This window comes from Myotis nattereri, assembly GCF_964212035.1.
Source record: "Myotis nattereri genome assembly, chromosome: 12".
NCBI lineage: Eukaryota > Metazoa > Chordata > Mammalia > Chiroptera > Vespertilionidae > Myotis > Myotis nattereri.
In genome coordinates this window covers 80,172,818-80,198,995 of record NC_138087.1, presented here as the reverse complement: position 1 = coordinate 80,198,995, position 26,178 = coordinate 80,172,818, and the positions used below count along the sequence as shown (strand labels likewise).

Genomic DNA, 26,178 nt, shown 5'->3' with positions numbered 1-26,178 from the left:
CCCCGACCCCCAAAACGAATGATTTTTGCCACAGGCTGAAGGCCCCGTGGTCTCGGTATAGCTTTGTTGGGAGGAACTGGAGGGGTTCCACAGAAGCTCTGAATTATTTATCCTCACTAAATGAGGTGGGAACGGTGCGGGGAAGGCGGAGCCCAGAGAGGTCAAATGGCTGGCCCAGGGTCACACAGCACACTCCAGGCGCAAGGCCTGAACTCCCACCCCTTAGACCAGTGTCTGCAGCCGAGAAAACGTGCAACTGACTTCTGCAGAGACCGAAGGGGACAGGCCAGCAGGCCGGCTGCAGCTAGAGGCCAAGCCCAGGGGGCCGGGCCACTCCCAGGTGGGGCCTCAGACCTTCCCAGGGGCTTGCTCCCTGCACTCTGGGGTCACAGGCCTGCAGCAGCCATAACGATCGTCAGAGCTCAGGCTTCCTGCTGCGTCCTCTGTCCTTAGGACAACAACTCTAGAGACAGATGTGAATATGCCCATTTCACAGATGAGAAATCAGAGGCCCAGAGAAGTTCAGTGTCTTGCCCAAGACCACACAGCCAGTGAGTGACGTGCTGCATTTTCATTGGGAGCTTGTGGGCTTGTTGCCCTGCAGCCCTGGCCCTCGCAGTACTGAAGGCTGAGCGCCGTGTAGGGACGGACGGCCTTTGGCGCTCAGAGGAGAGAGCGGCTCATTGAGCAGCGGCGTGGGACGAGGAAAGCCCCTCTCCACCTTTCGATGGGTCTTCGGGTTTGAGCAGAAGATGGCCAGGAGGGGTCTCTGGACAGAGGGATCAGCATGAGCAGAGCCAGGGAGCCAGGCCGAGCTAGCACCACACCTCGCGACTGGCCTGCTGGGCGTCAGCGAACAACTGAGATTCACACATGCCCGCAGTCTAGTGAGCGCTTACTGTACCGAGCCCACGGTGAACACTTCAGCTACAGTCTCGGTGACTCCTTATGACTCTGAGAGCGAGGATGAGCATTCCTGCTTTCGGATGGGGAAACAGGCTCAGAGAAATGAAGCCACTTGCCCGAGGTTTGCTTGTGGCCTGGGAGGAGCCAAGGGGGCGGATCCAGGCTCCAAACTGGGCTCCCCTGTGGGCCAGGACCCCAAACCGGGTCTGAGTGGTCCCCGTGGCTTGTCCCGGTGGCCCGGCCGCTGGCCCTGCTCTGGGCCCGGCCGGCCGGTGGAGTCAAGTTGTCATTTTCTACATTTGACTTCCCCGGACTCCCCCGACGATGTGCCCTTGACCCAGAGCAGCCGATGGTCCCACGCCCTGGGGGTCCCGTCCTGGGGGTCCCAGGCTCTCCGCCTGGGGGACAGCGAGGCTGCCGCCCAGGGCCCGGACAAATTATTTGCTGATAACCTGGCAGGAACGGCTCGGGAAAGTTCCTCACCAGCCTGACATTCCCACTAACCGCAAAACGGTGTCAAAGCCGGGGACGACGCGAGGTGAAGCCTGCCGGCTCGGGGTAGGCCTGCAGGAAACCTCAAATTAGTTCCATCAAGTCCATCTCGCTGCCTGGCGATTGATACCCCAGACCGAGGGCTGATCTCCGACGCAGGCGCCGGGGAGCGAGGGGGCCGGAGATGATCATTTGCAAACATTAGGCTGACACTTGGTGCGCGCGGGGGTGAGGGCTGACAGCTCTGATTTGCCCGCGCGGCTCCGCGCTGCCGCAGCGCGCTCTGTGGATTAGAGGGGCCCCTTTCATGGCAGCCCGTCTTCATCTGAGCCGCTCATTAAAACTTCGTGGAGCCGGAGAAGTTGGCGGAGCAGGGGAGCTGCGGGCACCTTCTGAGGGACTCAGGTACACATGCGTTGAAAGGTGTTGGAGGAGGCAGCCTTGGGTCTGACAAACCGGATTTCAGTGCGGCTCCCCGCTCACGGCGGCTGAAATAATTGGTCATCAGTGACTACTAATTCGGTTTAGTAGCCGGAGGCGATTTTTTTCTTCCCGGAAAATCAATGACAGCGCGGAGGTCTGTTCAACGCCACTCCGCTCCAGACGGGCCCTTCCTTGACGCTTGATGCTCCTTCCAGCGGAGACAGCTATTTTGTTAAAATGAAATTAAAATCCATCTCTAATGTGCTGGCAGCCCCGGGGGGCGGGAGAGGCACGGGCGCCCACACGGCCTCCGGGCCGGCGGAGTGGACAGTGGCCACCGGGACGGGCCGTGTCTCCTCGGCTGGTGTGACATTCACAGCACGCCGTGGACCGTGGAGGGTCTGCTTTGGGAGGAGGCTGGGGGGCTGGGCTTCCCCCTGGGGTTCTAAATCACGACGGACACCCGACGGGCCCCATCGAAGACCCAGCCCCTCTGGATGGGTTCCTTCACCGAGGGGGCCTGGGGAGGGGGCCCTCGTGTGCTCGGACAGCACACAGAGGTGCCCCTCAGGCTGGGGCCGCCTCCCCTCTGCCCACGACCGAGGCCTCCTGAATGGGCTTGTCCGTTGGCGTGCCAGGTGGCCTCCGTGACCGTGTGCTGAGCACTGCGCTTGTGCCCTACGTTACGCAGCGGTGTTTTCTTCCGAGCAATTCTGACTACTGTTGCCCGCACGGTACCAAAGCCACTGTTAAATCATTTTTTTTTTTTTTGCTTTCTTTACATTGACATTGTCATTGGGATCACTGCAGATTTCACATCCTATATAATAAAAGGCTAATATGCAAATTGACCGAACAGCAGAATGACCGGTTGCTATGACGTGTAGTGACCACCAGGGGGCAGACGCTCAATGCAGGAGCTGCCCCCTAGTGGTCAGTGTGAAACCCTGCTCAGCCAGAAACCCTGAGTCAGGCTCACAGCTGGCGAGTACAGCGGTGGTGGCAGGAGCCTCTCCCACCTCCGCAACAACACTAATGATGTCTGACTGATGGCTTAGGAGCGAGCCTAAGCCATCAGTTGGATATCCCCAGAGGGCTCTCAGACTGTGAGAGGGCGCAGGCCCGACTGAGGGACACCCCCCCCCCCCACACACACACCCAGTGCATGAATTTTGTGCACCGGGCCTCTAGTGCAGTTATAAGAAAGAAACAGAGGTCCCAGGACCCCTTCCCGTGGTGACATCTGTTCCCCCCATGGTAGCATCTTGTGAAATTCAAGGGTGAAATCACATCCAGGAGAGTGACACTGAGAGTCTCCCCTCTTATTCAGATGTTCCCAACTGACTTGTACATGTGTGTGTGTTTATTTCTTTTTAAAAACTATATTTTTATTGATTTCAGAGAGGAAGGGAGGGGGAGAAACATCAATGATGAGCGAGAATCACTGATTGGCTGTCTCCTGCACACCCCCTATGGGGACCAAGCCAGCAACCCAGGCATCTGCCCTGCCCGGGAATCAAACCGGGACCCCCTGGTTCATAGGTTGATGCTTAACCACTGAGCCCCGCCAGCTGAGCTAATTTTTTTTTTCAATGGAGGAAGGGACTCACGGAAACCAGAGTGCCCAGGGCTGGGGAAGTCGGGCTGCGCCCCCCTGCCCGGAGCCGGGAGACACCGGGGCTCGGCCTGGATCAGAAATTGCATTTTGATGCCCTCCCCTCCCCCCGCACGCTGAGGCCAGAGACACAGTCTTGAGGGCGAACGAGAATCACACAGAGAGCTTAGGAGCCATAGAGGTGCCGGGGCGCCACCCGCGGACATTCTGACTCACGGGCCCCGGCATCTGCATTGACCAGGGTGCCCCCTCCCAAGGAGAGTCTGACCCACGTGGTTCCTGGGCCCTGGAGGGTTCCAGCCCTGAGCTGCACCTCCTCCCGAAGGATAGCTGCAGCCCCCTGGCCCCCACCTTTCCCTTAATTGTCCCCCCTTGGCCCGAGGGCCTGTCTTTTCCAACTCGCAGGAGGAAGGGGCGGTGGCGGAGCGGCCTCCCGCCCTGGCAGGACTCGGCGCTAATTAGAGACGGGGACCTCTGGGCTGGTGGGTCGTTTTTAATTGTTTGTGGAGCCAACGTACAAGCTAATGACAGAGGCGGGAGGCTGAGGAGCGCACGCTCCTGACTTCTAAATTCCTCTAAGAGGTCATTTGCAATTTGTTAACATTTTTCACGAGGGTGAATTCAATTAGCAGTTCCCTGCACGCGTCCAGCGGAGGGCGAGGGATGGTGGCAGAGCTGGGAGGCTTAGAGAGGGCTCCACCTGACCTGGGGTGCTCGCGCCCGAAACCGGGGGCTCTCCCCACGCACCCCCTCCTCCCCCGGCACGGCTGGCTGTGGCCTGAGCCCCTCTGGACAGGGAAGGCTTGCCGGACCCAATGGACATGGGGGCCACTCGGGATCCCGGCACCTGGGGAAGGTGAGTCGCCGGTGGGGCGTCCCTGCCCGGGAGGGAGGTGCTGGGCCCGGATGAGAACCCCAGCATCTAGATCAGCTGAGGAGGCCGCTGCAGCCCAGCCACCCTGGGGTGGGGCCGAGGGATCCCGCACAGGAGGGAGGTCACGGGGCACAGGACAGCACGGGTCTCAGCAGCGGAGATGCGGGCACCGGGCGGGAGATGGGACGGCTGACCAGGGTGACATTTGCCATCGCTGGGAGAGAAAAAGCAAGTCGCCATGCAACGGGACTTACATGGTCGGAAACCACACCGAACAACACACATCGTTTAGGGACGTTGAACGGGAGAGCACACGGGACCCGGGGGAAGCCTGTGCCTTCCGACTCAGGAGGCCTGGAGCAGAGGGCAGGCGCGGGCGGGGAGGGTGAGGAGGGCTTCGAGCTGGAGCTCTTATCTGTTGTTTCTTTAATAATTTTACTAAAAGGCTGGGAAGCACCCGCGGCTGAGGGCAACGTGCTAAACCCGCGCGGAGGGTCCCGGGACCTGTCGTTGCCGGAGTTTCCTGGTGAAACAGGAGAAAGGCGGCGGTGGCGTCTGCTCCTCGGGAAGGCGCCCCGCTGTCCCGCCCTGGCTGCCGCCACGCGGCCGGTCACACACCCTCCCTCCTCCACCAGGACGTGAGGGGCAGCGTGTAACGTGTAACGAGACCCTCGGGGCCGCCATCGTTAAATAACGAATCTGAGGTGGTTTTCTCAAAGCCGATGACGCCCAAATGCAGGACGTTCTGACTGTGCGTTAAGATGCTTTGATGACTGCGGTGGGGTGAGCGGTGGGTGGCCCCCCCAATTATATGTCCTCTTCCTGACCCCCGACCCGTGAATGTGACCTACCTCGGAAAAGGAGGCGCTGCAGACTGACTTAAGGACCTGGAGACAGGCCACCTGGATTACCTGGGGCGCCCTCAGCCAGCGAGAACGGTCCTGCCAAGAGGGAGGAGAGGGGAGACACAGGCACAGAGGAGACGCCCCGTGGCCACAGAGCAGCGGTGGGGGTGATGGGGCCACAAGCCCAGCAGGGCGAGGAGCTGCCGGAAACTGGCCAGGCGGGAGGGCTCCCCCCTAGAGCCTGCGGACGGGGTGCGGCCCTGTGACACCTTGGTTTTGGACAATGAGAGAATGAATTTCCGCGTCTCCAAGCCACCAAGTGTGTGGTGACTTGCTTCAGGGGCCCAGGAAGCGGAGAGCGGAAGCCCAGGGCCAGCCACGTCCGTGCCCGGGAAGGAGCTGGTCACCGCTCGTGTTGGGCATCCGCGCATGGCCGTGTCCACACCGGATGCGGCCCATGAAGCTGTCTGTTCTTTCTCGTGCAGTCAGTCCACAGGCACGGATTGAGCACCGACTGTATCCAGGACTGGGGATGCAGCCGTGAGCAAAACCAGGTGTGACCCCCGGCCTCTCTGTGTCCTCCCTCCCGCCCCCGGCCCACCCAGAAGCCGCGGGGACTGCGCTGCCGTTTCACCCGTTAGCTGCCTGCTGTATTTTGTGTCTCATTTCCTCTCTGTGTGCCAAACGCGCGGCACGACGCCCAGCACAGGCGGGCGCCAAATGAACAGGCGGCGCAGAGGGAGGTAAGACATGGGGCCGTGTGGCTGTGCACAACGCTCCTGGGTCTCAGTTTCCCCGCCTGTGAAATGGGGATAAGAGAGTTGCCGCCGAGAGGGCTGTTCTGAAGGTCCCGTGAGAAGATGTGAACGGAGCACCGTGACTTGCTGCACGGGGAGCAGAAGAAACAGAAGCTGGAAATGAGATTAACGAAAACTAACGCGGGCGCCGGCTGAATGGAGCCGCCGTCTGAACTGGTCCTCGGCAGGACACGCTCATCCCGTGAACGCTTCTGCCGTCCGGTCAGTGGGTGTGGCAGCAGGGCCCGGGGCGATGTGTCCGCCTCGAGGTACCGGGGGCCTGGCTGGCTCCCAGCAGGGCCCGGGGTGATGTGTCCGCCTTGAGGTACCGGGGGCCTGGCCAGCTCCTCTGTGCCCCATGTCACAGGGGTCACCGTGTCACCGGACGGGCAGAACCAGCAACTCCTCTACTTGTGTCGAGATTGAAGGCTGCGAGGTGAGGAGAGGGGCAGCCGGGCAGCTCCAAGCCCACGCCCCATGCTTTGCCCACCACCGTGGGCGGGTGGGCGGGTGGGTGGGCAGGCGGGCGGACGGGCGAGGCCCAGCGCTGGAAAATTCGAAAGCAGGCGTGGAGCCTGTGCGCTGCGCCGGGAGGCCCCGTGGGGGAGCGGCTGGGCCTCGTTAGCGATGACCCCGGCCCCGCAGCTCCTGATGGATGAGGGGGTTCGGGCGGGACAGGCCCGGGGGAGCGGCGGCCCTATCCATTATGGGCCATCAGTGCCTCCCTGAGCCCTCCCGGCTCCGAGCGCCACGGCCTCGGGCGGGAATAAATCTCTGTCTGGGCGCGGGCGAGCGGAGAGGGAGAAGCCGCACATGAAAAATCTCTCCTCCCTGGCTCGGCCACAGAGCTGCGTGGGAGGCAGCAGCGAGCAGGAGGCTGGGGAGACGGGAGGTCCCCGAGAGGCTGGGCTCCATCCAGGAAGGAGAGAGGAAAGGCCTGCCTACACCTGCCCCAGGGCATGGCCCTGCCTGGGCTTCTCCTAACAACCCTCTCCAGGTCCCACCCAGGGACGCAGCTGGCTCTGAGGAGGACACCCCCATTGGACCCAGGGGGTGTCACAGGCCCCGGCCCCCAGCAGCATGTGTGGGTCCAGGGGGGCCAGCCAACACCCCCACCTCCTGTAAGAGTCTGTTCTGGGCACTAAGTGCGAAGGTCCTGGCGTGAACTGCGTGGACCTGAGCCCCACGCTTCCCCGTGCCTCGGTTTCCCCATGGTTAGATGAGGGGCTGGGTTACTCTGCGGAGGGCCAGGCCCCCACCACGTGCTCACTGGCGCCAGCTGTGGATCCTGTGGCTGTCATTGTGGATGCCATCCTGCTGCTGGGCCGCTCCATGGTGGACGGGCTGGGAGGAGACATGGCTCCCTCTCCCAGGGCCTGGCTTGTGGGATCCCTCCCCCCATCCCGTCCACCATCCTGGTGTATCCCCTCTCCTGTTTATGGGCCTTCCCCAAATGGACGATGTCCCGCCTTTTTTTTGCTTTTTTTTTCTTTTTACTTGATGTTACAAGTGTGACGTAAGCAGCAGAATTGAGTGGGAAGGTCACCTCCCTTGTTCTGGACTTGCTACCTCTATTAATTTGGCCAAAGGACACATTCATTCATTCTCTGAGGCCCACGGGCTGATTCATAACGGCAGCTATAGGGGAACACAGCAGAGTCTGTGCAATGACACAGGACTCCTGCCTTCCCCATCTCCTCGCTGGGTCTCAGAGGGGCGGTCTCTTCACTTTCAACAACTGCCTCAAAGCCTTAAGGGGCCCTGGGCCATATTCCTCCCCAACAAACATTTACTGCGTGCCTACTGTGTCTGAGAGCCCGGTGACATGGCGGTGGCCCTGTGCTCCAGGACCTGGGGTCCGGTGGAGCGGACGGGCGTAAAGCAGAGAGCGGCAGATGCTCCCGACGCACGGTGGATGGGGCTGTGTAACGCCACCGCCAGTGGAAATACCTTACGTGGAAAGGCACCTCCGGGCTGTTCACCTGTGATCGCTGCCTCCCCAGGGGCACAAGGAAAGATCAAATTTCAAAGCAGTTTCTACCGAACGCGTATTGCTTTTGCGCGAATGTAACGTCGAAAAACTAAGTCCCACCACCGTTAGTCGTGGGGGGGCGGGGGGGCGTCTTAGCTAACGATGGTTGCTGTCAGCGCTGCCAGCAGACAGGGTGTGGGGCAGGAGAGGTGAGGGGTCTTTGCCAGGCCCGCGGGCTCCCCCTTGCGGTCAGCCCGGGTTCGTTCAGCTGGAGTGCAGGCCTCCCCATTCAGGAACAGCCCTGAGACAGCTGCCTGGGAAGGGGCTGGTTAGCATTTTACAGGCGTTTCGGGGGGCGCCTTGGAGTTTGGCCGGCGGCTCCGGAGTGATGGATGGGCCCACTGTCAACTTGTAAAATAAATCAGTTTGGCAGAGAGATTCAAACGCGTCGGGCACGGGCGTTTTTTAACAGCCCGTGGAACCCTCGTCCTTCCCATTCGTCAGTGCCGGGCCGTCGGCGTCTGAAAGCCGCGCGGACAGAGCGCAGGCGGACGGCTGGCTGGCAGCGGCTCCTCCTTCTCTGTGTTTCTCACTTTCCTGTGGTCTGAACGCTTCCAGCTCCAGGACTGGACGGGTCTAGACTGGACTCATTGGTGGGTGAACTGCCCCGGCGTCATATTCAGATCCCAAGGCCGCTGGGTGAGCAGAAGCCGGCCTGGAGCCCAGGGTGTGGAGTTTCTGGGCGCAGGATTGCGGTTAAAGGCTTTCAGAGAAACGACAGGATGGCTTTCCACAGTGTCCAGACAGTCTGCCTCCGCCCCTCTCCAGTAAACGCAGGCAGCGTCCGTCCGGGCACCTCCATCCTTGTGTGGGCAAGGCAGGCAGATCAGATTGGATCAGACCGGGCCCCATGATGCAGAGCAGCCAGGAGCAAATGACCTCCCCTCTGACCCCCTGTCTCTCCTCCTGTAAGAAGGGGATGCGAGATTCCAGGCTCGCACTCGCTGGGCTGCTCAAAGAATTTAAGGAGAGGCGGGCGGCATCCAGTGCTCAGCTCGCTGTCTGACATGTAATAGTTGCCACTTTAGTTCAAAGCGGGCACTACCACCTTCCAGCCGGCTCCTGTCAGGCACTGAGGGATGGGTCCCCCGGTAGCATCCTCGCCTTGCGTGTGGCATGAGGCTCTGGGCAGGGCGGTGGCAGAACCCTGGGTGTCCAGAATCTGCCAGGAGCACCAGCTGCTGCCCAGCTCTCGCTGTCCCCCGCTAACCCCCCTCCCCATCCCTGACTCATCATAATGGACAACGCTGGGCCAATTAGGAGCAGTCACAATTAAGATGTGCCGAGGGCATGTGAACATTTGCAAACACTTGTTACAATGCATCAATAATTAAGTGCCTCTTTAATAGCTACATGCCTGGCCTCCGGACATATCTGTTTATAAACCTTGGGTCCCAGAATGCTTTGCGGTCTGGGCTACGGCCTCACCCTCTGGGAATGAAAATTGAAAATTCCTCCCCGACTTGAACTCTGAGGTTTGACGGGGACATGGTCGCCAGCGCCCCCGGGCTTCTCCCAGCTGCCTGGTGCCAGAGGCGTGGTCCTCCCAGCAGCCAGCCGACGGCACGCACCCAGCCTCAGCCCGGTGTCCCCGCCCTGTCCTGGCCTGTGACCCCCGCCCGAGGGGACCACGCGTGCGAAACGCCTGCTGCATGGAAGGTCCGTCACGGCTGCTTCCGTCAGGGGCGCCCCGACACCATCGGAGGACGGACAGAGGCAGCAGTCGCTGAGGGATGGCGGTGACCAGGAACCCCAGCGGCTGCAGGCTCGGTGCCCGGCAGCCCAGGCGATGATGGAAGTGAGAGGGCAGCTGGGTCGGGCTGGGCAGCAGTGCCCACCCAGGTGCCGGGGCTTCTGACTTCTTAAGACAACCAGGAAGTCCAGGTGTCGGTAGGAAATCTCCTGGCTTCTAAAATGTGGCGACTCGTTTCATTTTTTAAAAAAGCTACTGCCCGGGCCAAACAGGCATCTGCGTGGTTGGCCTGCCGACCTGGGCCCCCTTTTCCAGATACGAGCCACGTCCCCACTTCCTTTCAGCCCAGAGGCCGGTGGGTTCAGTGCACCTGTCCCCGTGAGCGGCCCTCTGTGACCCGCAGGTGTGGCCTGGGAGCCAGATGGGCTCGCTGCCAAGGCTGGGGGCCCATCGGTGCTGGGAGGCGGAGGGGCAGGTGAGGCATGTGTGGCCCCTCCCATCCGTTTATGTTGTCCATCGTGGACGATGTAAAGGGCAGGAGGATTGGCCATTGGGGGCGGGGGAAGGAGCCTGGTCAGCATCTGACCCTGCACGCCCCGCCCCCCCGCTCCCGGCATCCCTGGCTTCCGGCGAGCTGGGCCTGTGTGGAGTCTAAGGTGGGGCTTACTGTTATTGTTTCACATCTCTGTAGTTTTGAGTGGATGGTGCTCATTTGTCTCTTTACGTATTTATTGGGCCACGTCTCCCCAACCACTCCTCGGGCAGGCGAGGGTGATCGGGTTTGGTTTCAAACGCTCTTAAAGTAAAGAGAGAAACACAATCGCGGCTTATAAACGGTGATCATTGGAGAACGGGCCTCGGCCCCATAACTTTAAAGTAATAGCCCCGTTACGGGGTGGGGATGGGGTGGGATATTTTAACTGCGCCCTGCGTCTGCTGTACAGCTGAGGGGCGTGCGGGCAGGTTGGGCCTCTCAGTAAAAGCTTTCCCGACAGCCATTTAACCCCCATTTACGGAGAAATAAAGTGAAATTGATGCTGATTCGGGCCTGCTTTGGGGGCTATTTTTGTTCCATAAAAGCCCTTTTGCTTGCAATTTGCTGAGCGGCCCTGTCACTTCCGAAAGGGCCGCCGTTGATAAAGATAAAGCTTTATGGCCGCGATATTTGCTGCTAACAGCAAGCTAATGCAGCATTTTCATTTTTGTGCAATTAATGTTAACGTCGGCTACGAAAATTGTCATTAAATACCATTTTAAAATCCATTCAATTTGCATATGCAAAGCCCATTTACCATCGCGGGAGATCTGGCCGGCACTCCATCACGTCCTTCGCTGGGATTGTGGCCGCTGGGGTTTGCAGCGATTTAAGGCTTTTATGCTGAGAGCGGACAGTAATGGATGTCCTTTCTGAGCCCAGAAACCGTAAGCTCTGCCGTCGCACGTAGGAAAACGGAGCCCCGGGCCCCGAAGCTGGGTGTTGACTCTTCACCTCAGTCCCAAGGGGGTGGGGGAGCGAGCACTGGACAGGGAGTCCGCCCGCCTGGCTCCAGAGCTGGCTCCTGTCTGGCCAGCACTTGCCTGTGGCCTTGGGCAAGTCTCTTCCCCTCTCAGAGCTGCTGTTTTCCTGTTTTCAATAAGGGCTCTGAGCCAGGTGACCGCTAATGTCTGCACACTCTAATATGTGATATTTTAAAATATAAACACTCCAGGTAGAGAACCCAGGCCGAGCCCTGCCGTGAGGAAGTTGTGTGAACTTGAGAAGGTCCAGCAACCCCTCCCCGCCTCGGCCCTGCCACCTCCTGCACAGGGCTCCAGTGACGATGAAATGAAACGGACCGAGAGTCCCTGGACGCCCGGTTACCACGGTAACGTCCTCTTTCCCAATGAGGACACGGGATCCAGGAAGGAAGGAGAGTCGGGGACAACGCTGGGACCAGAGCCCAGGCGGACCGGCGGGGGCAGCCCCCGGACGCCAGGCTGTCTGAGAGGCCGGTGACCAGCGCGGACAGTCGAGGGGTCGGTGCCCAGAGGGGACTGTGTGTGCGGCAAAGGGCAAGGAGGGCACGCGTGCTGCGGCCGCAGGAGGACGGGGCGGGGGCCGGGAGACGCCCCGTGTTGGCGGGCCTGGCGGGGGCCTCATTGTACAAGTGGGGGAAGGACGGTGTGCAGACAGCGGTGGCCTCCCCTCTTCTCCGGGTCAGATTCCGGGTTCTGGGGGCCGGTGACTGGACAGGCATTTCCGGTGAGAGGCCGCGGCCGGCAGGAGGCTGGGGGACGCGCTGAGCGGGACTGTGGCGGACACGCCGGCTTCAGCGCGGAGGGCGGCGAGAGGAGGCCGAGGGAAGGGCCCCGAAGGCCGGTGGCATGCGCTGCGGAAACTAAACAGAATTCCCACGGGAGCCGGCGACGGCCCTGCTGGGGATGTGCCCAGAGGGGCTGACAGGGGTCTGCACACCACGGTCACTGGGCACTGCCCACAGGCGAGGGTGGGCGCGGCCCCCGTCCGTCAGGGTAAACAGATAAACTAAAGGAGGTCCCTACACACAGTGGAGCGTCATTCGGCTTTGGAAAGAAGGGGATCCCGACACCTGCTAAACATGGAGGAACCGCGAGGCGGCTGTGGTCGGTGAAAAGGCCGGACGCGCAGGACAGACACCGCGCGGTCCCACTGGACGCGGCAGCCGCCGTGTCGCCTGCACAGCGGCAGGAGGCAGAGCGCTGGCTGGGGCCGAGCGGACGGAGGGGCAGCGGTGAGTTTAGTGGGTTTCAGATTTGCACGACGAGGAGTTCTGTGGACGATGGGGGTGGTGGTTGCACAACAGTGTGAATGTACTTTAACGCCACGGAATTGTGCACCTAAAAATGGTAAGTCTTAAGTCTATTTTACCACAGTAAAAAACGATTCGAAAACAAATAAACAAACAAACAAAAGTAGATTGTCAAGGCCCTTGATTGTGGGCAAAGCAGGGCCCGGCCACGCAGGTGGGCCAGGTACTGGCTTTTCAGTCACAGGTGTGTGTGTGTCTGGGGGGTAAGGGGCGGCTGGGGGGGGTGCGTGCCCCGGCCAGGTGCTGCGGCTGAGGCTGCTCCCCTTTATTTGTGCGGCTTTCAGTGGCTTTGCGCTGACGATGGGCTGTGCTGTGAGAGTGTGGGGCAGGCAGCCTGCTGCAGGGGCACCTGCTGGTGTTGCCCGCTGCCTGGCTCTGCTCTCCCCCTTCTGGGGACAGAACCCCCACTTCTCCATCTTTCCCACCGTGAGCCCCTGTGGATGGTGGGGACTGATTCCAACCAAGCCCCCTCCAGGGAGGGGCAAGGGATCGGGCCTGGCCAATCCGAGCGTCAGAATCTGCTGGCCTCAGCGATTGGCTCAGAGGCGGACATGTGACCCAGGACTGGCCAGTCCGTGTATTTCACAAACCTCACAAATCTCCTTCAGGGATCAACAGGGTCCCAAGTTGGACTAGAGAATCTTAATCTCCAGGCTTTTGTAACCCCCACCCCCTTCCCCCGGGGGCTGCTAGGAGACTAGGATGGGACTGACCCTGGCTCTTCTGCCACAGGAGGAAGACGCTGTCAGAGAACGGAGCCCAAACCGGGAAGAAGTCAAGGGTCGAAGAGACACAACAAATACTGTCACCCGGGCACCTAGATCCAGCTGTGCCTGAAGCCCTACCTCTACCATGTGAGCCAATGAATTTCCCTTTAAAAACATATCAGGGCAGCTTGATTGAGATTGGTGACATACAGCGCCATTCTGCTCTACAGAACCTCGTGCTGCCGGGGCTGGGAGCTGGGCCCCCGGCGGGCCTCTGACCCACCCCTGCCGCCAAGGTTTGCGAAGAGCACTGACTGCCAGGCCTGGTCGCTCGCCCCTCCCTGGAGCCAAGAGTCAAGTGCCCACCTAAGTCCCTAATTTAGTCACTGGGGGAGGGAGCCCGCGGCCAGCCTTACCGGGACTGGGCCCCAAAGGTCATGTTTGGAGGGATGATGGTGGGCTCCTTCCTGTAGCGCCGGTGGTCCTTGCTGCTGACGCGGAAGTCGTTGAGCTGCTTGTACAGGAGCGTCTCCCGGGCGGTCACCAGGCCCGCCTTCACCGCCCCTCGATTCGTGGCGATGTAATCCCGGTTCAGCTCCTGGTGGCGGGTGGGCTGCGGCTTAAACACGTTCCAGTGTCCGATGGCTGAGGGCAGGGAGAGACCGGTCCCGGCCGGAGGTCAGCGGGGAGGCACAGCCACTCGGTCCTGTGCCTGCCCATCCCCGGAGCCTGCTGCTGCCAGCCTGCTGCTCCCGGGGGAGGGGGGGCTGGGAGAGTGGGAGGGGGAGGGGGGATTCCCAAGATCCCGGCGGGTGGTGAGCACCCTGCCTGAGCTGGGTGGCTGGGCCTGGGTGTCCTTTGGGTAATCAGGGTCGGTCCTGAACCCACCCAAGCTCACAGCTTAAACCCAGGCTGACTCCTTCCTATTTCCCTGCTTGGTCCTTCGCCCCTCTGCCCCCACGCCCAGACTGTGGGATCCCCCAGATCGAGGCTGCAGGCCCATTTCCCAGCTCATTTCCCAGCAGTGGCCCAGGGCGAGCGCTCCGGCTCCAAACACGCTCTCGCACCTTCGGGGACCCCTCCATCCAAACCCTGGACGTGCTCTCACCTTCCGGGACCCCTCTGTCCAGCCCCTATGTGCTCGCTCACCTTCGGGGACCCCGCCGTCCAGCCCCCTATGTGCTCGCTCACCTTCGGGGACCCCGCCGTCCAGCCCCCATGTGCTCGCTCACCTTCGGGGACCCTGCCGTCCAGCCCCCTATGTGCTCGCTCACCTTCGGGGACCCCGCCGTCCAGCCCCCATGTGCTCGCTCACCTTCGGGGACCCCGCCGTCCAGCCCCCTATGTGCTCGCTCACCTTCGGGGACCCCGCCGTCCAGCCCGCGGACGTAGAGCCCGTAGTTGAAGTCGATGCCGGGGAGGCTGCAGCTCTGCTCCCTGGGCTTCCCGAGCTCAGCCTGTGGGAGCACAGAGAGCGGAGGTGAGGCTGGTCTCGGACCCGCTGCTCTAACATGTTCCGCAGGAGTCCCCGATGCCCGCTGGCCCCGCTCCCGTGGGCAGCCTCAGGGCCCCGGGAGCACAGGCGCAGTCCCTGCAGTGAGCGGTGAGCGGCTGCACTCAGGGTCCTGCAGCTGAGATGGGGCCCCTTTCACAGGGACTCCCCAGGAGCCCCGTGGGGGACGGGCATCTTTCCTCCCTGACGCTTCCTTCCTCCCAGTGCCCCGCCCCTGTCACCCTTGGGCACTGGGCTGGGCAACTACCCTCCCTCCCTGGGTCTCTAGGGACCCCCTCCCCGAGCCCGAAGGGGTTTGTGGGAAAGACATTACCCGTTACGCGGTGCATTCTCAGCCACATTGACCTCAGGCACCGTGTCAGGCCTGGGCCACTGGCCACACTGCCCCCCGCGGCTCCCTGAGGCCAGGGGCCCTGTCCTGCACGCTCAGAGCGCCATCCTCGCCCTCAGCACCCATAGTCCCTGCCGGGTCCCCTGGTCCAGAGGCAGTTCAGTACATCAGTTCAATGTGCTCGGTGTCTCAGGCTCCTCTCCTCCCTCGCGCTCTCTCCTTCCAGCTCATCTCGGTCCCACCTCCTTGGCTCCCAGGGACCTGAGTGCGTTGGGAGGTGGTCGGGACCCCCTGTGTGGCTCGTCACTCTGGAATTAACGCCTCCCTGGAGCTGGCAGTCCGGGCCCTGCACCCTCCAACCCACCCATCCCTGCAGCTTCACCTCCCAGACCCCCCCCCCCCGACGCCCCGCGGTTTAGGGGGGCTAGCTCACTCCCCTCCCCGAGGCTCTGCAGGTGCCCAGCCTCCCAGAATGCCCTTTGCTCCTGGCCCACCCTCTACTGTCCTCCTCCTTCAGCTCTCTGCACCCCTGGCACTCACAGCAGCCGCTCCCTCCCTGGGCCCCGGGTAACTTTCGCTGTCTGTTCTGCTTGTTTGGGGCTCAGAACTGAACTGACCTGCGTTTCTATGCACAATTCTGCGAACAGGCTGAAAGCCTTTGGGTTGTAGCTTTAAGTGGGCGAGTTGTGTGGTGTGTGGATCATATCCCAGTAAAGCCATTAACAATCACAAGGTAGTGTAAGCAAGTCACGGATCGTGTGGTAATCAGTTTAATGTCTGTCTCCCCTGGTAGACTGTGAGCTCAGTCTTCACTTACTTACTAGAGGCCTGGTCCACGAATTCGTGCACCAGTGGGGTCCCTCTGCCTGGCCTGCAGGATCGGGCCGAAGCCGGCTGTCTGACATCCCCCGAGGGGTCCTGGATTGCGAGGGGGCGCAGGCCTGGCTGAGGGACCCCACCAGTGCATGATCAGGGTCAGGGAGGTTGGCCAGCTGGGGAGGGGCTGAAAGAGGGCTCCAAGGTGTGTCCAGCCCGTCTCGCTCAGTCCCTGATCAGCCGACGCCAGCAGCAAGCTAACCTACTGTGGGAGCATCTGCCCCCTGGTGGTCAGTGCGTGTCATAGCGAGCAGTTGAGCATATTACACGTGAATTGGTTGAACGGCCGACCGGACGACTGGACACAGCATATTAGGCTTTGATTCTATAGGATTTTAAAGTTAAATAAAAACAATTTTTTAAAAATAGACAGTAATTTTTAGAGAAGTTGTAGGTTCACAGCAACATTGAGCAGGAGGGACAGAGGCTCCCAGCTGCTCCCGTCAGTCTTTATTTTCACCTTCCTTTCCAGGGCCCAGCACAGTGGATTCGAGGACATAGGAGGGGGAATGAATGAATGAATGAATGAATGAGTGAAAGGCCTGCTTGGAGGCTGTCGGTTCTGTTTCATATAGAACCTGCTACATTTCTCCCTCTTCCTTCCCCCTCAAACCCCGGCCCTGACCTTCCTGGAGCGCCCCGGGGTCCGGCATTCCAGGCGGTGCCGGGTGCCGGGTGCCGGGTGCTCGGGCCTCTGCGAGCTGGTTTGTTTGAATTCCTCCCACGTGACTCCCTCTGAGCTGCAGACGAAGCTCTGGCTTCTCATTTGTTTATGAAAATGATCTGGCCTCTCTGATGACTGCCGGGAAGTTAATTAAAATGTGACTTCTCTGGGCGAGGCCCCCTCTGGGCAGGTGCAGGTGGGCAGGCGTCCAGCTGGCAGAGGATCCGCAGGCAGACTCGGGAGCTGGCTGCCACTCCGGGCGGGCAGAGGGGTGGGGAAGAGGCGGGCGCCTCACTCTCCACGCTCTTTTTCTGGAACCAACAGCTGCCGGCGCGCCTTGGAGCCTCAGGCTGCAAAGATCACCCCCTGGGAGGCCCACTCATCTTTTACTCCACAAACATTTGTTTTCTGCCTACTCCGCGCCAAGCCCTGTGCCCAGAGTTTGAAGGTAAACAGAGAAGACGCATAGCCCCTGCCCTCATGAAATTCATCTTCTTGCAAAGAGGACATCGGAACAGATCGCCTCCAGCTCTAAAAACTTGTAGGCCCTAGAGTGAGACGAGATACTTGCAAGACATGGACCTGACGAAAGACTCGTATCCATCATATATAAAGAGCTGCTACAAATCAATAAGAAAAAGGCAGCAGATCCTATAGAAAAATGAGCAAAAGACTTAATAGGACATCATTAAGAGGACGTCCAAGCCGCCAAGGCCCACGGGTTAAGGTGCTCAGCCTCGGTGCTGTCGGTGGGGGTGTGAACGACTGGAGCGCTCGCCCCCTCGGTGGGCGTGTGAACTGGTGCGGCCACCGTGGGAAACTGTTGAGCCGCGTCTACTAAAGCTGAACGTATGTCAGCCTGATAACACCCTCCTGGCCCCCAACAGCAACGAGCGCCCCGTCCACCCAAAGCTCTGGCTGCGAATGCACACACCACGCTATGCGACAGCCACGTCCGGAAGCAACCCTAAACACCAGCCCAGGTGGGGAAACCTCTGTGACATACTTATTCCATAGAGCGCCCTACAGCAGTGGTTCCCAGCTGGGGGTGATTTTGCCCCCTGTCCCCCAGGACATGGAATCATGTCCGGAGACATTTGGGGTTGGGAGGGACTACTCCCCTCCATCTGGGGTGGGGCCAGGGCGGCTGCTAAACACCTCACGGCGCAGGAGACAGCCCCACCCAGTGAGCGCTCTGGCCCGAATGCCCAGAGGGCCGCGGCCAAGCAACACGGGCCACCGAGAGAGGGCACAGCTACACCCAGCCCACGGAGCCCTCACACCCACGCGCAGCACGGCTCTCTGGTGAGGAGTCCGGAGCCCGGGTCCCCTTGGGGCGGGGACAGTGGCTGAAGCCGCTCCAGGAGGCTCAGGGGCACTGTCCTGTGGCTTCCCGACCCCAGGTGGGTGCCCTTCACACCCGTTCGCTGGGATTGGCAGTCATACATCCGAAGGGCAATGGCCAAGCGGGAGACCCACCTTCAGACAAGGGCTGCCCACACACAATGACGGAAACCACAGCGGCAAACAAGTCAACTCGGCTCCCAGAGGTCCTCCGGGCTGCGTCCTGAGCCTGGGAGGGAGGGGCCCGCCTGGAAGTCCCTGAGAATGGAAGGGTTTCACTCCTCCCCTCTGACCTTTCCAGATGGGGTGTCGCCGGGGAGACAAGAGATGCCCCAAGAAGTTGGCGAGAAGCAGGCTCGGCCCCTGGCGAGGTCTGCTCCTCGGTGGGTGGGCGGGGGGTTAAGGAGATGGCTGTCGCTTCAGGAAACATCGTGGGGTTCGACTCGGCTCAGACACCACAGCTCAGTGCTCCCCCCACAGCAGCCCCTCACGACAGCTCTCGGGGGGAGCACGCTGTCCCCCAGGACGAATGGGGACGTCGAGGCTCAGAGAGGTCGCAGACCAATGCACCTCAACCCCTGCTTCTCCTGCTTGTGGCTGAGTGTAAGGCGCCTCCGGCAAACCCTCCAGGTCTTCCGAGAGGCACGCCTCGCACCGAGGGGCCCTGAGATATGGAAGCGATGCAGACGGGGGCCCCGGCCGGGCCCTTGTCACGGGGGTGTGAGCCTCAAGAGCCGAATGTGGAGAGAAGTCCCGGCGTTGGGCCCGACCACCCGCCCTCCTCCGCAGCTCCCACCCTGGGCCTGCCTCCGAGCTTCCCGTCACCGGCTTGGCTGGGATGCGGCTCTGGGTGACAGCTGTCCCCATCAGCAGACAGCTTCATTAAGCCTCATTAAGATGTCATCCCTCCGCCTGCGTTCCCAGCTCTCAGCTCTAATTAAAACCATCTCTGCCCGTGTCCCCGGGGGCCGGGGATTCTCTGGGCTCCTTCTGCACGGAAGCGGCCTCCGAGCCCCCGCGGGAAGGCCAGGCCCCAACACCCACGCGGGAGCCAGGCCCCGGTCCGGAAGTCCCGTCGGAGCAGCTGGTGGCCAGCGTGGGGACCGTGGGGGCTGCCTCGTCCGCAGTCACCGCGGCTCCGGAAGGCGGGCCCCTGGCCCTGGAGCCTCGCCACGACCCATTTTCCTGGGACAACTTCAAAGCAAGCGGCCAGGCCTTGCGACTCAAGTCTAATTCTCTTCCACTCTCTATACTGTAAAAAACTGTCAACCAGTCCCCGTGAGCCACCGAAGAGGCAGGAATGGGGGGCACCGGGCGGCTTTGTTCCTGATGCCTGGGCTGGGGCCCCGCTGGACAGACAGGCCGGGGCCCCTCCGAAGCCGGGTCTTCTGTCGGGGGCTCCAGGCCTGTGTTCTGGACCCGCCTCCAGGCAGGAACGTCACTTCCTGGCAGCTCATTACCCCTCAGCCGAGTGTCTACGCAGTGGTTCTCAACCTGGGCTGCACATTAGAATCACCTGGGCATCTTTTTAAAATCCTGATGTCTGGGCCTCATCCTCCGGAAATTCTGTGTCTTTGTTACGGGGTGGGGCCACAACATTAGTAACAAAGAAACAGAATTTCCGGAGGATGAGGCCCAGACATCAGGATTTTAAAAAGATGCCCAGGTGATTCTAATGTGCAGCCCAGGTTGAGAACCGCTGGTCTAAAGGAAACAAGTGCTTGTTCCACAGTCGAGAAGCCCCGCTCTCCCCCGCCTCCCATTAAAGGTGGTCCCGTGGAAGCCAGAGTTACACGGCAGTTATTAAATATCCGTGTGCGCCGCCCGGCACGCGTACGCACACACTGCGGGCGCGCGAGGAGGGTAGTTCATTATTGCACAGCGACGCAAGATCCTCGAATGAAAAGCACAATATAAATGCAAATTGTGGTCATGATTAGCATCGAGGGTATTTATTTATCTCCATAATGAGAGCCGCCGATAAACAACCGCGCGAGATAAGGTGCGCGATGCTGCAGAGGGCGCCCCGCTCCGGAGCCGGGCCCTGAGCGCGAGGATTGAGTGGCAGGGAACACGCGACAAGACCACACCCGCGTGCGATCCAATAAAACAATGTCAAGGGGAAAAAGCCCAGCAGGATTTAGATTTTACATGGACTATGGTGGCGGGCGGCCATGTGAGACAATCCATTAAAACAAATACTGGCAGGAAACACACAAGCTATCGATGAGGGTGTGTCGTTAGAGATAGCGGCCTTTGGAGGGCGGGATTTTGCTCGGACTTTAAAAAGGCAAAAGGCAGAGTGAGGTCGTAGTTTCTGTGCCATAGATACCCGCCAAGGGTCAGAGTTCAGGTTCTCCCTCCCTGTGGGTATAACTGCTGTGAATTTATAACGGGGCTGAGGTTGCTGCCGCAGGGAGGGGTTGGGGGTTGGGGGGGAGAATCCAGGCCAAGCAGGAGGATAGGGGAGCCAGCATGTTATGTCACACAGGACTGAGTCCCAGCTCTGCCACTTCGCTGGTGACCTTGGGCAAGTCACTTAATTTTTTAAAAAATATTTTTATTGACTTCAGAGAGGAAGGGAGAGAGAGAGAAACATCAATGATGAGAGAGAATCACTGATCAGCTGCCTCCTGCACGCCCCACACTGGGGATCGAGCCCGCAGCCCGGGCCTGTGCCCTGACCGGGAATCGAACCCTGACCTCCTGGTTCCTAGGTCAACATCACACCCGCCTGGCAAGTCACTCATTTGTCTCGTCTGCGTTTCGGGGCCGGAAGACTCCGCAGGCCACGGGGAGTATTCGTGGCGTCTGGCCCGGGTGCGTGTCGCTCAGCAAACGGGTTGCTGCTATTGCGTTGTCGTTGTTGGCGTGGCCTGGGCAGCCCTGCCACTCGGGCCGAGGGGAGCCAGTGTGGGGACAGCTCTCGGGCCCCACCGAGCCTGCCTGGCCCTCCACTGGGCCTCACCCGGCCTCGGGCGCTGGCCTGGGCGGCTCCCCTGTCCTCCCGGCGGCGGCTCCCTCGCTGCTGCCTGCGGGACTGTGGCTGATGGATGGCCTCGCGGCGGGAGGCGGTCACGGTGACGCCCGCGTTCCCTCCCCTCCCCTCCCCCTCGGCAGCTGGAGGCCAGGTCCTTCATTTGCATTTACATGATCTCGCTGTGCAGCTTATGAGATCGAGAGATTTATTTGCTACTTAGCTTGATGTTTGATTACACTCGGCGAGGGCGGCGGCCCGGAGCGCGGGCGCATCGCTCTGAGCCGGGGCCTCTGGGGGCCGGTAAGTCAGCAGCGGGTTGAGGGGGACGCGCTGCGTTTTGAAAAACATTTTGAAAAAGGCAAACACGAGAGGTTCGAGGAAACAGTCACCGAGATTTGGACGAAAACAAAACAAAAGCAGTAAAAACCGGCCGGGTGTCACCCCCGAACCCACTGTCTGGGGAACGAGCTCCCAGACACTCCGGGGCCAAATCACTAGCCCCTCAGGAGGGGGTTCCGCCAACACAGGGAGGCGGGGAGGCTCGAACCCCGAATTACCAGCGTGGCTCTCGGGACGACACTGGGTCTCCAGGTCTAGCGGGGTGGCCTCGACCGAGTTACCCTGCACCCCAAGTTCCTGAGTGATAAAATGCGAAGGCAGCCTCCTCTTAGGTTCACGGCTGAGATAGTGAAGGAGGAGACTGTGGCGCGGGTGGAGGGGTGGAGGGAGAAGGGGGTCGGGGGGGGGGGCCCAGGCTGGGACTGCGTATATGAGGTCGGCCCCTCCCATCTCCTCGCTCTGATGGTCCCTGTGGTGGCAGCTGGTGCAGGTGTGCCTGTTGGAGGCACGGGGTCTCCTGACCTTTTGTGCCAAGGGAAGCCCAAGGGCAGGCGGACCTGCCGGGCCCCACTCCCATCATGGCCCTCGGCCCCCTGAGGCCTCACTGCGGGAGGCAGCAGGGAAGGGAGGGAGGGGGCCCGGCCTGGGAGTCCGGAGCCTGGGAGCTGGTGTTGGGCCTCTCGGCCTCGTCTGCCCCGGGGACACCGGAGGGCGGAGACGTCCCCTCTGAGCGCCACAATCTCTCGAGGCTCCGAAAGGAGCAGGCACCTCCGTGGACGGCCAGGAGAGGCTCCTGGGGGAGAAGTCCTATCCCGACCGGCCGGCCGGTGAGCCTCGGATACTGTCACCCCCACATCTGCGTGGGGTCTACGGCTTTAAGGGAAAAAGAGAAGCACTCCGTCAGGCCTTCTCGGAGGGCCTCCCAGCAGCCCTCGGTGTGAGCAGACGGGTGTGAACCCCATCTGACCCTCCTCCCTGTGTGACCCGAGTCTCAGCTCCTCGCTGTGTGAAACGGACGGCCAGCCATCCCCGCGTCCCCACTCGGGATGAGAGACAGGTTTCGAGGAGACATGAGGTCAGGCGCCCGGGGGTGGGGTGGGGGGCAGGGGGGGGCGGCTCTTCCTTTCCCTTCCTCTCTGGGGCCGCTCGGTGGGAAGAGGGGGAACTCCTTTGAGCCCACCCCGGCGTGGGGTCCGACCGGAAAGGAGGAGGTTTCTGGGCCGCAGAGAGATAAACAGAGCGCGGGTCTCCTCTGCCGCGCGGCAGGCTCCCTGGTCGTTTGGTGGGTTCAGCTGCCCGGGGTCAGCGCCAGTGGCCACGGAGGCAGCAGGGGCGAGACCAGAAGAGTAAGAGGAAACCAGACGAGTAAGAGGAAACCAGACGGAAGGAGAGAGGAGCAGAGAGACGCAGCACAGAGTGATCTGTGTTCTTCTCAGAACGTACAGCCGAGATCAGAGGCGAGCGGAGCGTTTTAAGCTCTGACAGCTGCGGGATCGGGCTGTGGGGCCCCCCGTTTGCGCTTCCGTTTCCTCCATCGGTTCATTGAGAGGCGGCGCGTGTAACAGGAAGGAAAACGTTCCGTGCTTTCCCCCCGATAAGCCCTTGTTCCTTCCGAGAACAGATGAAAACGCCAGCTCCAGCGACTCCCGTTTTGATGTATATTTCATCGCATCTCATTGACTGTAAGTTTTATTTCCATGTCAATAAAAAACCGGCATTGTAATAAAACGAGGAGGAGTTTAACACAAAATGGCAGCTGACCTGTTAGCATGCCGGGTAGCGGAGCGGGGACGGGCTGCACAGGGAGCCTGCTAATAAGGACGCTATTGATTTCCGCGCGGAGCCAGGCGGGCGGTGGGCGGTGGGCGGCGGGCGGCGGCCCTCTCTGCGGCCTGCAGGGCTGTTTCCGGTTGCTTCTGTGCTGCTGCGTTTCAGGGAAGGGTGTGAGGGCCTCTGCTTGGTCCCCTGGAGCAGAAGAGCTGCATATAACCTGGTCGCGGCTGGAGGAGTGTAGGGAGCGAGTTTGATGATTTGGGGATCGAGCCCGCAACCCGGGCAGGTGCCCCGACCGGGAGTTGAACCGTGACCTCCTGGTTCATAGGTCGATGCTCAACCACTGAGCCACACTGGCCCGGGGTGCCAGTGCCGTGGGAGGGTATGCAATGCAGACAGGCCCTACATGGCGAGAAGTCTGCTTCCTCGGGCTGTGTTGGAAAGCAGTTGGAGGTGTGACGATTAGAGTTTGGTCTGGTGGACTTTGGAGCGAACAGGTCTCAGCCAGATCCAGCCCGCCCACCAGGGCCTCCCCGGACACCCAGCACTGCCCACTGGGTCTGTGTCCACGACTGAGCCCTGGACCCGCCCGGGCCCGTGGCTGGGAGGAGGGAGTGCGCGATGAGAGAGAAGGTCTCAGCGCCCGGAAGACATCCGGCGAGAGGCAGCTGAGCGATGCGCGGGGGAGGAGGGCTGTGCTATACATGATTCAAGGGGCGGCTTCTCAGAGGCAGTCGGGCTGCCCGACTCCGAGACAGATTTCAAACAGGCGGCATAATTGCTACACGAGAGATCTGCTTGTCCTGCGCTTTTAGCTGGGAAATCACCAAGCTCCGTGCTGCTCCTACAATTAATCATCGAAGGCTTCGGGGTGAGCATGCCCCTTCCCGCCCCCGACCCCGGCGATGGGCGCGAGCCGGCGTATAAGGCGGCGTGTTTTATGAAAGTGTTCCTCTCCCCTGCACCGCACCCTGGGCGGCTGGGGCGCTTGCCCGCAAACTGGTGCGGACCAGCCGGTAATTACCAAACTGGAAATGGACAGCGTCTCCTAATGAATGACAAGCTGCCGCGCGGAAATCTAATTTGGTCTAATTAAGCAGCCTTTTGTGAGGATTTGTCTTCAGATGAAGAGGGAGCCGAGGAGATCTAAATGCAAATGAACGCGTGGTTTTGGTCTGAAGGGGAGGCTGAGGTGGGCGTCTCCGGGCCCAGTCCTCTCTTTATTCGATGAGGAGTCTCTCCTGGTCACCTCAAGCCCACACCCCCGCCCCACCCGCCTCGGAGGAGCCCCACCTTTTGGTCCCTGGCCTCTCAGACCTTTGCAGATAGGACCCCTCGGGTCTGCACAGCTGTCAGGGAGCTCTGGCTTATTCGGGAGCAAATTTTATTTTGCCCAAAGTAGTAAAAGCCAATGGGGTCTTGCTTATTGAAGGGACCTGCTCGAGGTCTCTGAGGTGCACTCTGAAGTCTGGAGAGGGGAGGGCACCCCAGTGCCATAGGCGCTGACAGTAGTTGGGGGGACCACCTGCCCCTCGACCTGTGCAGTACACCAGGTGCCCACCTGAGGTCCCCTGGGTGCTGTCTGTCTTTTTGTGTGTGTTTTTAAAAAATATGTTTTTATTGAGGAAGGGAGAGGGAGAGAGAGAGAGAAACATCAATGATGAGAGATAAACACTAATCAGCTACCTCCACATGCCCCCTACTGGGGATTGAACCTGAAATCTGAGCATGTGCCCTGACCGGGAATCGAACCCTGACCTCCTGGTTCACAGGTCGACGCTTAACCCCTGAGCCACGCTGTTATGAGCTGGGTGTCTGTGTCTCCCCAACATCAGGACCCTCAGTGTGACGGAGTTAGGGGGTGGGGCCCTCCTGAGTGGGATCAGTGCCCTTATGAGAAGCAGCCAGAGGATTTGCTCGCTCTTTTCCTGGTGAGTGCGGACCCAGGAGAAGCCAGCCCTCTGTAAGCCAGGAGGAGGGCGCTCCCCTAGAACCGAGAGGGCGGCTGTCAGGACCTTCCTGACTCAGTGGCAACACAAGACACGTGAGCTTTTCAGCTCAAAGGTGCTTCAGTGCAAAGAAAGCTGCCAGCACCATTTCCCGTGGCTTCTGTTTTCCTCCTGCTCCTAGACCAGTAACGGCGAGCCTATGACACGCATGTCAGAGGTGACACGCGAACTCATTTTTTTGGTTGATTTTTCTTTGTTCAATGGCATTTAAATATACAAAATAAATATCAAAAATATAAGTCTTTGTTTTACTATGGTTGCAAATATCAAAAAATTTCTGTATGTGACACGGCACCAGAGTTAAGTTAGGGTTTTTCAAAATGCTGACACGCCGAGCTCAAAAGGTTCGCCATCACTGACCTAGACGATCCCCTTTCCCGCCAGCTCCCCGGGATTCCTCCCTGGCCCCGGCCATGAAAGCCCACCAGTACTAAGGAAGCTCACCCCACCGTGGGCCTCCTGCCTGCCCGCACCCCCTGGGCAGGGAGACTGGAACCAGCCTGGGGTCCCGGGACGCCCCCACTGCAGACCAGCCTTCGGTGGGCGCCCAGCGGTGACTGGGGCATAAGCACGGGGACTGCGCCCCTCGAGCACTCTCTCCGGGTGGGCTCTCCCAGGCTCCTTTTCAGAAAACCAGAAAAGTCGGGTTCCAGGGGGTGGGGAGCCCACTGCAGGGTTGGGGGGGGGGCGTCTAACATTCGCCTGAAAGCTCGGGATGCCACCCCTGCCCTCAGAGACCCAGGCCCTGTCCATGCGACGGCAGCTGGCACGGGGCTTCTTGCACGGGTCTTAGGGGTTCTCCTCCCAAATGATGCGCCTCCTTAATGTAAAACCGTCTCAGCAGGACAGAGCGTCTCTGCTCTCCTCCACCCCAGAATTCCCCCGAGAAATCAAACGTAATCCTCTCTAAGAAGCTTTAAATAATTCTGAGCTTTCTTATCGACTCATTAAAATGCAGCTTAAAACGCGCCTTCAATGCAATCCTTTTACAAGGGTCAGGGATATAAAATTTGAGGAGATATGATTAGTAGATCAGTTGGAAAGACAAGTAGTCAGATCCAGTGTTGACTATTGCGGAGAAAACTTCCGGTGGCATCTCCGGTACCACCCCCAGCCCGCCTGCCCTGGGGCGGGCGG

General features: G+C 60.5%; 1 protein-coding gene across 1 annotated transcript in view; it reads right to left on the bottom strand.

The window, feature by feature from the left end:
- CFAP77 (cilia and flagella associated protein 77) overlaps positions 1-26,178 on the bottom strand; it is an 87,275-nt gene that overhangs the window by 26,422 nt on the left and 34,675 nt on the right. The window contains exons 2-3 of the mRNA XM_081103294.1: positions 14,570-14,669; positions 13,629-13,857 (exon numbers count right to left, since the gene is read on the bottom strand). Of these exons, the coding sequence (XP_080959420.1) occupies positions 13,629-13,857; positions 14,570-14,669 (329 nt within the window). The remainder of the gene's footprint in view (positions 1-13,628; positions 13,858-14,569; positions 14,670-26,178) is intronic.